We start from the raw sequence: 12,379 nt of genomic DNA, 5'->3' as shown, positions 1-12,379 counted from the left end.
CACATCCCATACACACACCCTGTACACACTGCACACCCCGTACACACTGCACAGCCCATCCACACTGCACTCCTAGTACACACTGTGCACGCCATACACACACCCCATACACACTGCACACCCCGTACACACTGCACTCCTCATAAACACACCCCGTACTCACTGCACTCCTCGTACACACACCCCATACACACTGCACACCCAGTACACACTGCACTCCTCATACACACACCCCGTACACACTGCACTCCTCGTACACACACCCCGTACACACTGCACACCCCGTACACACTGCACTCCTCGTACACACACCCCGTACACACTGCACACCCCGTACACACTGCACTCCTCGTACACACACCCTGTACACACTGCACTCCCCGTACACACTGCACAGCCCATCCACACTGCACTCCTCGTACACACACCCCGTACACACTGCACACCCCGTACACACTGCACTCCTCGTACACACACCCCGTACACACTGCACACTCCATACACACTGCACACCCCGTACACACTGCACTCCTCGTACACACACCCCATACACACTGCACACCCCGTACACACTGCACTCCTCGTACACACGGTACACCCCGTACACACGGCACACCCCGTACACACTGCACTCCTCGTACACACACCCCATACACACTGCACTCCTCGTACGCACACCCCGTACACACTGCACTCCTCGTACACACACCCCGTACACACGGCACACCCCGTACACACTGCACTCCTCGTACACACACCCCATACACACTGCACTCCTCGTACGCACACCCCGTACACACTGCACTCCTCATACACACACCCCGTACACACTGCACTCCTCGTACACACACCCCGTACACTGCACACCCCGTACACACTGCACTCCTCATACACACACCCCGTACACACTGCACTCCTCGTACACACACCCCGTACACACTGCACTCCTCGTACACACACCCCGTACACACTGCATTCCTCGTACACACACCCCGTACACACACCCCGTACATACTGCACACCCCGTACACACTGCACTCCTCGTACACACACCCCGTACACACTGCACACCCCGTACACACTGCAATCCTCGTACACACACCCCGTACACACTGCACACCCCGTACACACTGCACACCTCGTACACACACTCCGTACACACTGCACTCCTCGTACACACACCCCGTACACACTGCACACCCCGTACACACTGCACTCCTCGTACACACACCCTGTACACACTGCACTCCCCGTACACACTGCACAGCCCATCCACACTGCACTCCTCGTACACACACCCCATACACACTGCACACCCCGTACACACTGCACTCCTCGTACACACACCCCATACACACTGCACACCCCGTACACGCTGCACTCCTCGTACACACACCCCATACACACTGCACTCCTCGTACGCACACCCCGTACACGCTGCACACCCCGTACACACGGCACACCCCGTACGCACTGCACACCCCGTACACACTGCACTCCTCGTACACACACCCCGTACACGCTGCACACCCCGTACACACGGCACACCCCGTACACACTGCACTCCTCGTACGCACACCCCGTACACGCTGCACACCCCGTACACACGGCACACCCCGTACACACTGCACTCCTCGTACACACACCCCGTACACACTGCACTCCTCGTACACACACCCCGAACACGCTGCACACCCTGTACACACTGCACTCCTCGTACACACGGTACACCCCGTACACACTGCACACCCCGTACACACTGCACTCCTCGTACACACACCCCATACACACTGCACTCCTCGTACGCACACCCCGTACACACTGCACTCCTCGTACACACACCCCGTACACACGGCACACCCCGTACACACACCCCGTACACACTGCACTACTCGTACACACTGCACACCCCGTACACACTGCACTACTCGTACACACTGCACACCCCGTACACACTGCACACCCCTACACACTGCACTCCTCGTACACACACCCCGTACACACGGCACACCCCTACACACACCCCGTACACACTGCACACCCCTACACGCTGCACTCCTCGTACACACACCCCGTACACACTGCACACCCCGTACACACTGCACTCCTCGTACACACACCCCATACACACTGCACTCCTCGTACACACTGCACTACTCATACACACTGCACACCCCGTACACACTGCACTCCTCGTACACACACCCCGTACACACGGCACACCCCGTACACACTGCACTCCTCATACACACACCCCATACACACTGCACACCCCGTACACACTGCACTCCTTGTACACACACCCCGTACACACTGCACACCCCATACACACTGCACACCCTGTACACACTGCACTCCTCGTACACACACCCCGTACACACGGCACACCCCGTACACACTGCACTCCTCATACACACACCCCATACACACTGCACTCCTCGTACGCACACCCCGTACACACACCCCGTACACACTGCACACCCCGCACACACCGCATTCCTCGTACACACACCCCGTACACACACCCTGTATACACATCCCTTACACACTGTATACCCCGTAAACACACCCGTACACACTGCAGACCCCGTACACACTGCACACCCCATACACACTGCACACCCTGTGCACACTACACTCCTCGTACACACACCCCGTACACACGGCACACCCCGTACACACCGCTCCCCTCGTACACACACTCCGTACACACTACACTCCTCGTACACACACCCCGTACACACGGCACACCCCGTACACACCACGCCCCTCGTACACACACTCCGTACACACTGCACTCCTCGTACGCACACCTCGTACACACTGTACACCCCATACACACTGCACTCCCCATGCACATTCCCCACATACTCTACTTGTGTACACTCCCTGTACAGACACTGCACACTCTCCCAGTACACATTCCCCATTGACCCTGTACACGCTCCCCATACGCAATCCCCACACACACTCTTTGTGAACACTCCCCGTGCACACACCTCATACACACTCCCTCTACACACTCAGCATACATGCTCCCTGTACATGCCCCCATTCAGTTTCCACCCACATTATCTATGTGCACCCTCCCTGACTTGCTAAAGACCCTCACCCAGGCTCTGTTTTCCAGTCTCCTTCCCTCCCCACCCACCCAACTCCCTCACCAGTTCTCCGCTCTCCTCTCCTGACAGAATGTATTGTTTGCCTCTGTTGCTCTCCCTAAGACTCCCTCATCCACCACGTGCCAATCACCTGCTCCTCACCTGGATTGACCTAATGCCTGCCACGTCTCTGCCCACCACACTCCCAAGCCTGAAGCACTGGCGGCCTCACCCTGCACAGATGCTGCCAGTTATAAGTGTTTTTGCTGGGGTTTCAGCAGCTGGTGCTGTCTTGGTGGCACAAAGTCACTGCAGCATTGGGTATCTCAGCGTATTCTCCCCTGACCTCATGCCTCTCTTATTCAAAGTATGAGCTACTGTCGCCTTGCTTTGCCCCACATTAGCAGTTACGTTGGCAATGTATCTGACCATCTGCCGCACTGAGCCTTTGGCAACCCTTAGTAGAACAATGTAACCATATAACCATATAACAATCACAGCACGGAAACAGGCCATCTCGGCCCTCCTAGTCCGTGCCGAACTCTTAATCTCACCTAGTCCCACCTACCCGCACTCAGCCCATAATCCTCCACTCCTTTCCTGTCCATATACCTATCCAATTTTACCTTAAATGACACAACTGAACTGGCCACTACCTCTTCTACGGGAAGCTCATTCCACACAGCTATCACTCTCTTTCTTCACCACCCTATCCACATGAGTCTCCATCTTCAGGGAACTATGCACTGTTATTCCTAGATCTCTCTGTTCCTCTGCATTCCTCAATGCCCTACCATTTACCCTGTATGTTCTATTTGGATTATTGAACAATGTCATCTGGCTGAGCGCCGTCTCTTTTCCCACAGTCTTGCAGGTCATCATTGTCTCTCTAAATCCTTAATAAGGACTTTAGATCAACCTTGTTGAGACCATAAGATATAGCAGCACAATTAGACCATTCGGCCCATCGATGCTGCTCTACTGCGTTCATCTGTAGGTCAAAAAGAAAACTAGTGCAAAGGATACTTAAATTTAGGAAAAACTGGCGGTTCATCCACACTGGGCTCCAGATCTCCATCGCTGTCTCGGCCTGTCAAGCCCAGTGCTGTACAAGAGTTTGACCCTGTGATAGACAGTAACAGCAAGTATCACCAATGACGGCAATAGGTGCAGGTTTGCTGACATGTTAGTCCAGGATAGTTTAAGGTGATCTGGAAAAGGATTATTGGATGCACAAAGATGGCAGGACGGTTGGGCCTATTACAGAGGTGGACAGGCAGCTCAGAGAGTGCAAGGGAGCTGAAGGCATGGCTTGGAGTGAAGGAAACCAGGAATCTGCCATGCCCAGGACTGGAGGAGGGTGAAAAAACAGAGAACTTTAGGGATGCTAAAGATCTCACAGACAGGAGGCACAACAAGAACTTTAAAATCTTTGTGGTGATAGTCCGGGAGCCAGTGTTGGGGTGATGGGATTGATGTGAGCAATGCACACAAAATGCTGAAGGAACTCAGTGGGTCAGGTAGCAGCTATGGAGGGGTATAAACAGTTGACCTTATGGGCTGGAACCCTTCATCAGGACTTGAAAACATCAGTTGTTTATTCCCCTCCATAGATGCTGCGTGACCTGCTGAGTTCCTCCAGCATTTTGTGTGTGTTGCTCTGGATTTCCAGCATCTGCAGAATCTCTTGTGTTTGGCAGTCGATGTGAATTAGGATCCAGGCAGCAGAGATTTGGAAGAGTTCCTGCTTACTGAGGGTGGAATTTGGAATTCAATCAAGATAAGGAGTTGCTAACGGCAAGACTGGCACCGCACTGGGGTTACAGGTCTCAGCAACTCCAATCGTCTAAAAGCAGACAATGAATTTACACAGCAGGAACAAAGAGAACCCCAAGCTGCCTCTTACCTTTCAATCCCAGCAAAGGCGGCGTGGTGTTCCTGCCCACACTCCGAAACACATATTCCACATACTGCCTTCCAGGAAAGCTGTCTTCCTCCGCATCTGGGAACCTGGGATCCTTGGAAAAGAGGCTGGCGACCTGTACAAGCAAAATGGAATGAGAGTGTTGTAGCACACCAGCCTCCGGTGAAGGAAGTGGAATAAGATGGAAAGAAACAGCAAATAACAGGAGCCATCAAATGATTCTGAATGACATCTGGTGAAGATATGGGATAATCTTATTGTGTGGATCAGCAAAAGGTCTTAGATAGTTGATTGAAAATGGGAATGTGACCATATTACATTATATGATTACTATAATGAAAGACCGCAGTCCCATGATTACTATAATTATGATAAGCGCTCATATTACATTACACTTCTTCTGCTTTGAGAGTTTTACACCGTGACTTCCCTGTAATAAAGTTGTTATGTTACACTGTCACTTTGGCAAGTGCAATGTGAGCATTCACTTTGAGAGGATCAGAATATAAAAGCAAAGATCTTATGCTGTGGCTTGCTAAGGTATTGGCCAGACCGCACTTGGAGTATTGTGAACAGTTTTGGGCCCTTTGTCTAAGAAACCATTAGACAGGATCCAGAGGAGTTTCATGAGAACGATCCTGGGAATGAAAGGGTTAACGTATGAGGAGTGTTTGATGGCTCTGAGCCTGTACTCACTGGAGTTTAGAAGAATGAGGGTGGGGGAGGGATCTCATTGAAACCAATCGAATGTTGAAAGGCCACGATGGAGGGAACGTGGAGAAGATGTTTCCTACGGTGGGGGAGGATAGAAGAATGTCCCTTTAGAACAGGGATGAGGAGGAATTTTTTTAAGGTGTTAAATTTGTGGAATTCTTTCCCACAGATGGCTGTGGAGGCCAGGTCATTGAGTCTGTTTAAAGTTGAGGTTGGTAGGCTCTTGCCTAGTAAAGGTGTCAAAGGTTATGGGGAGAAGGCAAGAGAGAGGGATGATAGAATGATAGAGCATACTCAACAGGCTGAATGGCCCAACTCTGCCCCTGTGTCTTGGGCTTTAATGGTCTATAGTCATTGCTTCTCGTTTGCTAACCAGCGTTAGATGAGATCAAGTTGTGGTCAGAAGATTTTGCTAACTTCTGGTAATTTTTCCTGCCTCCCCTTCTCTCTTTTTCCATGTCCCATTCTGGCTCCCCTAACTCTTTCACTTCCCCTCACCTGCTCATCACCTCCCTCCGATGCCCCTCCTTCTTCCCTTTCTTCCATGGTCCACTCTCCTCTCCAGAAGATTCCTTCTTCTTCAGCCTTTTACCTTTTCCACCTATCGCCTCCCCCACCCATGCACCTTCCCCATCACCTGGTCTCATCTATTACCTGCCAGCTCGTACACCAACCGCTCCCCACACCACCTTATCCTGGCTTCTTCCCCCTACCTTTCCAGTTTTAATAAACGGTCCCCAGCCCGAAACATTATTCCTTCCATAGATGCAACCTGACCTCTAGAGTTCCTCCAGTATTTTGTGTGTGTGTGTGTGTGTGTGTGTGTGTGTGTGTGTGTGTGTGTATATGGTGTTTTTTTACTAATCACAGCTGTTATACATATTTTAATGCTAAACAAAGCACGCTGGTGAAGATGATTCAAAGCGAGCACGCAGTATAGCTAATGGAGACACTCCATCGTAATTCTGGTAACTCGGTTCAGTCCTCCCAACCTCAGATGCTGTCTGGGTGCAGCTTGCACACTACCACCTGGGTTTGCCCCTTGATACTCCAACTTCCTCCCACATCCCGACATGGCAGGCAGGTCTGTAGGTTAATTGGCCCCTGTATGTTGCACATTGTCCCTTGCGTGTGACTGAGGGGTAGAATCTAGAGGGGTGGGGAACGATTTAATGGGAGCATGAGGAGAACAAATTGTTGGATTATACTGTACAGTATTAGTGTAAATGGGAGGTTGATGTTCAGAACAGACTCAATGGACCAAGGGTTCTGTTTCAGTTATTCTTTCTGCCCATGACTGTAAGAGAACATAGATTTCTAAGCATGGTGCCATTGTAGTTTATTTATTTATTGTTTCTACTGCAGAGATACGATGTAGTAAAAGGCACGTCTGGCCCAGTGAGCATACACCACCCAATTACACCCATATTAACCTACCAACTCATACACGTATGGAATGTGGGTGGAAACCGGATCACCCAGAGGAAACACACGCGGTCTTGGGGAGAACATACAACGTGCGCTTCCTCTGGGTGCGGACGGATTGCAGCTGGGTTGCTGGTGCTTCAATAGCATTACACCAGCCACCACTCTACCACGCCACCCTAAATCTGATGGGAATTTGAGAAGAATTAAAAGATTGGATGATACAGGATTAATGTAAGTGGCAGTCAATGGTCAGCACAGACTTGGTGGGCTGAAGGGCCTGTTTCCACGCTGTTCCTATCCACACCTCTAAGAGACCTCTAAGAGTAAGTCTCGTGATGCTTTAGCTTAAAGGGTGATAGAGGTTAAAACTAGATGTCATGTTTCTACAGATCTAGGAACTGTTCATAGGCCACCATTCTCCACCCAGTGAGTCAGTGACAGGTACCTGCTCCTCATCCGAAGCTCTGGTTCGCTTGCACCTCTTTGCTCTGGCTGAAAGATGAAGAAAACATCACATGAGGTGCTAAACTGAGACAAAACATAAAAGGGGTTGTTGAATTAGGGTGGTTTCTTGTAGTTTAACTTTCATATGCTTGCTTATATTTTTATATAATCACCTAGAAATACGTAATTATTCTGTGAATGTTACCTGACCTTCTGAACTCCCCCAGCATTTTGTGTGTGCTACTAATTAAAGTATCTTGAACTAATTTAACCACCAGGTGTGGATTCAGATAATCTGAGCAGACTGTTTCTAAGTTCTGAAGAAAGGTCTTGGACATAAAACATTAACTCTGTTTCTCTCTCCACAGATGTTGCCTGATCTGTTGACTATTTTGCCCCTGCATTTTCCATTTTTATTTCAGATTTTTAAAAAAAATTATTCTGATGAGCTGTCTATTCAAAATGAAAGGCAGTGTCAGTTTTCATTGGGAAATTTCAAACCAATGGTCTAATTTTCTTTCTCTGAAATATGAAGGAATGCTGAAGCCGCTCTGCGAAACTTTGGTGTTAAATGTCGAAAAGGCAATTTTGCAGAGTTCAGAAAGATGAAGACAAGGGAAAGGAGTGGGGAGGGATCCAAGCTGCCTGCCTCAGAACCAGGGGTAATCCTTCAAGCCTCAGGTCTGAGCTTGTACGTGTGCCGATGTGTTTTATCACAACTGAGCTCAGAGGCCATAGCTCCGCCACCTCTGCCAGTTTCACAACCTTTGGTTCCAATTCCAGTGCTCTCAGCTAGTTTGTCCTAGGATAGCTATCTCTCAGTTGATTCCTTGTGACTTGCACACAGACTGAATAAGTCCTCATTGATTAAATTCTTGCCCTCTACCATCAGATTCCTGAATGGACAATGAAGCAACAAATGAACATTACCTCACAAATTTTGTTCTCTTTTTGCACTACTTATCTAATTTACTTTTTAATATATTTCTTACTGTAATTTATAGAAGCTTTAATGTATTGCACTGTACTGCTGCCGCAAAACAACAAGTTTCACAACACATGTCAGTGATAATAAACCTGATTCTGATTCAATTTGATCGTTATAAACATTGGAGATTCATTGATGTCAGAGCTAGGTATACAGGAGAGCTGTCAGTACTGAGCACGGCTAAATATCACTTCAGGTTATCAAACAAAAACTCGCTCCTTGCTGTCTAAGCAGAAGGCGTAAAAGTAATTAAACTTAACTCTTCTTTAACCGATCAGTGCTGAGTCGATTTCTGTATAACTTGGTGCAGGTTTCATGAACCCCATTTGTCAATAATGCATCTGTATTTCAATGTTAGAACATAGAATATTATAGCACAGTGCAGGCCCTTTGGCCCACTATCCTGAGCTGACCTTTTAACCTACTCTAAGATCAATCTAACTCTTCCCTTCCACATAACCTTCGTCTTTTCTATCACCCATGAGCCTATCTAAGAGTTCTTAAATGCCTGTAATGTATCTACCTCCACCATTATCCCTGGTAGCTCACTGCCATTGACTGTTTTTGACACTAGCTGGAAGTTTGCCACATTGAACCCAACGTAGACGTCCATTTTGTGAATCCTATCTTGAGACATGTTGTCTGGGCCAGCATCCACGTCCTTTTTTAAGACTGTCAAAAGCACTTAAAACATTACCTGCAGTAAAACTTTTCAGAAGAGTAACATTATCAGACTGAGCTAAGGGTAAATTTAATGTCAACTTTGTAATAAGAAAAGCATACAGAGATTTAAACTGTTTCACCAGTCTTAGGACAACCCACCTCTGTAGGCATCTTGATCTGTGACTGCATCTCCAACTTGCAAAGAGTTTGGGTTACAAATGGTTCTCAGAGGTAGAACTCTACTGTAACCTGGGGAGGACCAAGTGTCATAGAGTCATAGAACACCCGAGCACAAAAAAGACCTTTCAGCCCATCTAATGATGAACTATTAATCTGGCTAGTCCCATTGACCTATAGTGGGCCCATAATCTTCCGTACCCCTCCTAGCCATGTACCTATCCAAATTTCTCTTAAACGTTGGAATCAGACCCAAATCCACCGCTGCTTGTTCCACACTTTCACCACCCTCTGAGTGAAGAAGTTCCCCCTCATGTACCCCTTAAACATTTCACCTTTCACCCTTAACCCTTGATGTCTAGTTCTAGTCTCACCCATCATCAAGTGGGAAGAGCCTGCTTGCTTTAACCTTATCGATACCCCTCATAATTTTATACATGTCTACCAAACCTCCCCTCATTCTCCTACACTTCAGGGAATAAAGTTCTAACCTGTTCAACCTTTCCTTATAACTCAGGTGCTCAAGCCCTGGCAAAATGCTTGTTAAATTTTCTCTGCACTCTTTCAATCTTATAGAAACCTTTCACATAGGTAGGTGACTAGAACTACACGCAATACTCCAAATTAGGCCTCGCCAACATCTTACACAACTTCAACATTAACATTTGAACTTTTGTACTCAATACTTTGATCTATGAAGGCCAATGTGCCAAAAGTTCTCTTTACAACCCTACCTCCCTGTGAGCCACTTTCAAGGAATTGTGGATCTGTATTCCCCAAATCCCCCTGTTCCATCAGTGGTCATCTGGACTTGAGTACTGCCAGAACCCAAAACCTAGGAGCAGTTCTAGTGTCCCAGTTTGCTCTTCAACTTTGTTTTAAAGACTCACCATTCAGCCGGCTCTCTCGGTTAATCTTCACTTGCTGGAAAGTCTGTGGCAAAACAGAAATTGGGATTGTGTTGGTTATCCTGCCTTGACAAATGTACAGTTCACCTTTGTGTTTCATGTCACAGCAGCTACATTAAAAACATTTTATAAAGAGGGAAGGAAGTGCTTTTGATGGTGCACGCTCCATGGCCACTTCATTGGGTACACCTGTTCATTAATGCAAATATTCAATCAGCCAATCATGTGGCAGCAACTCAATGCATAAAATCTTGCAGACATGGTCAAGCGGTTCAGTTGTTGTTCAGACCAAACATCAGAATGAGGAAGAAATGTGATCTAAGTGACTTTGACTGTGGAATGATTGTTGGTGCCAGACGGGGTGGTTTGAGTATCTCAGAAACTGCTGATCTCCTGGGATTTTCATGCACAACAGAGTTTACAGAGAGTGGTGAGAAAAACAAAAAGGCATCCAGTGAGCTGAGGTTCTATAGACAAAAACTCCTCGTTAATGAGAGAGGTCAGAGGAGAATGGTCAGACTGGTTCAGGCTGACAGAAGGGCAACAGTAACTCAAATAACCACACTTTACAACAGTGGAGTGCAGAAGAGCATTTCTGAATGCACAACATGTTGAACGTTGAAGTGGATGGGCTACAACAGTAGAAGACCATGAACATGCACTCGGTGACCATTTTATTAAGTACAGGAGCTATCTAATAAAGTGGCCACTGAATGTACATTCCTTTGCTTAATGCACAAACACTGCCAATTGTATCACCTTAACTGCACCTTGCAGGGTGAGATTAGTACCCAGAATGCTATAGGCAGCGCAATAGCGTTGCTGCTAGAGCCACTGCTTCACCGTGCCAGGGGTTCAATCCTGGGATTGAGCACTGCCAGTATGCAGTTTGCACATTCTCCCAGTGAACGTGTGGGTTTCCTCCCATCTCCCAAAAACCTACAGGTTGGTGGGTTAATTGACCATTGTAAATTGCCCCAAGTGGGCAGAGTGGTAGAATCTGAGGAGAGGTGACAAGAATGCAGGGAGAATAACAAAAATGGGCTGAATGGTCTGTGTCTGTGCTGTACGTCCTCATAACAATGGAAGAGTGCTGATGTAGAGGGGCCATAAAGCACGTTCAATTGGGTACTGCTTTATCAGCCACATTCTGGATCCACTAGAGTTTAGAAGAATGAGGGGGATCTCATTGAAACCTATCAAATAGTGAAAGGCCTTGAAAGAGTGGATGAGGAGAGGATGATTCCTACAGTGGAGGAGTCTAGGACCAGAGGGCACAGCCTCAGTATACAATGACATTCCTTTGAAACAGAGATAAGGAAGAATTTCTTCAGCCAGGGGTTGGTGAATCTGTGGAGTTCATTGCCACTGACGGCCATGGAACAGAAGTCATTTGGTAGAGTTAAAGAAAGGCAGCGACTCAATGGCCCGCGTGGCCCAATTCTGCCCCTATCTCTTATAGATTTTTAGGGTGGGCTAAGTAACTCGCCGTTGGATAGAGTGCATTTCTCCTTGTTATCGCTCAAAGCACGCCTCACCTGTTGCCTTTCATCATTGGACAAAGGGGATCCGCTGGGCGTTTCCACTTCCTCCTTGACAGAAGGTGACTAGAAGGAGACAACATGCGTTAATGAGGCCAAATCCTGGGGACTAATGACTTTCCAAATTCATCACATTGGATCAAACCAGCCAGGTTTTGGGTTTTCAATCGGTAGCTCTCTCATTGGCACTTTAGATTTGTCCAAGAATTTCACAATTCCCTGTAATCTGTTTGGTCACCATGAGTACTCAAAGTATTTTCTTAAGTGCAGTAGTTTTGCCCCAAAGCATTTTAGGGAACAGAAAAAGAGAGAAGGGGGAGGGTGGAGAAATTTCCAGAAGTCAGTGTTCATGCCATTCAGATGACATGATCTGTCTCCACGGAGATACTCAGTATCACTTCATAGTTTCCTAAGGCACGAATGTCAACCCTGGCAGTTAACACTGGCCCATGGAGCAGTGGTTTAGAAACAGTTCACTGGCAGACACGTGT

The 12,379-nt window shown here is 47.9% G+C and overlaps 1 protein-coding gene across 6 annotated transcripts in view; it reads right to left on the bottom strand.

Annotated features, from left to right (window-relative positions):
* The window catches only part of LOC132406375 (E3 ubiquitin-protein ligase Rnf220-like), a 48,485-nt gene that overhangs the window by 17,894 nt on the left and 18,212 nt on the right, over positions 1-12,379 (bottom strand). For 5 of the 6 annotated variants that reach the window (XM_059991965.1, XM_059991963.1, XM_059991964.1 and 2 more), the window contains 6 exons: positions 11,886-11,954; positions 10,330-10,372; positions 9,422-9,511; positions 7,613-7,659; positions 5,008-5,140; positions 4,128-4,224 (listed from right to left, as the gene is read on the bottom strand). In XM_059991965.1, coding sequence (XP_059847948.1) covers positions 4,128-4,224; positions 5,008-5,140; positions 7,613-7,659; positions 9,422-9,511; positions 10,330-10,372; positions 11,886-11,954 — 479 coding nt within the window. The remainder of the gene's footprint in view (positions 1-4,127; positions 4,225-5,007; positions 5,141-7,612; positions 7,660-9,421; positions 9,512-10,329; positions 10,373-11,885; positions 11,955-12,379) is intronic. The other variant, XM_059991966.1, reaches the window with a different exon arrangement.

The sequence above is a fragment of the Hypanus sabinus genome, chromosome 16 (assembly GCF_030144855.1).
Source record: "Hypanus sabinus isolate sHypSab1 chromosome 16, sHypSab1.hap1, whole genome shotgun sequence".
NCBI lineage: Eukaryota > Metazoa > Chordata > Chondrichthyes > Myliobatiformes > Dasyatidae > Hypanus > Hypanus sabinus.
Note: the sequence above shows the minus strand (reverse complement) of the source record. Positions and strands in the feature narration are given on the sequence as shown.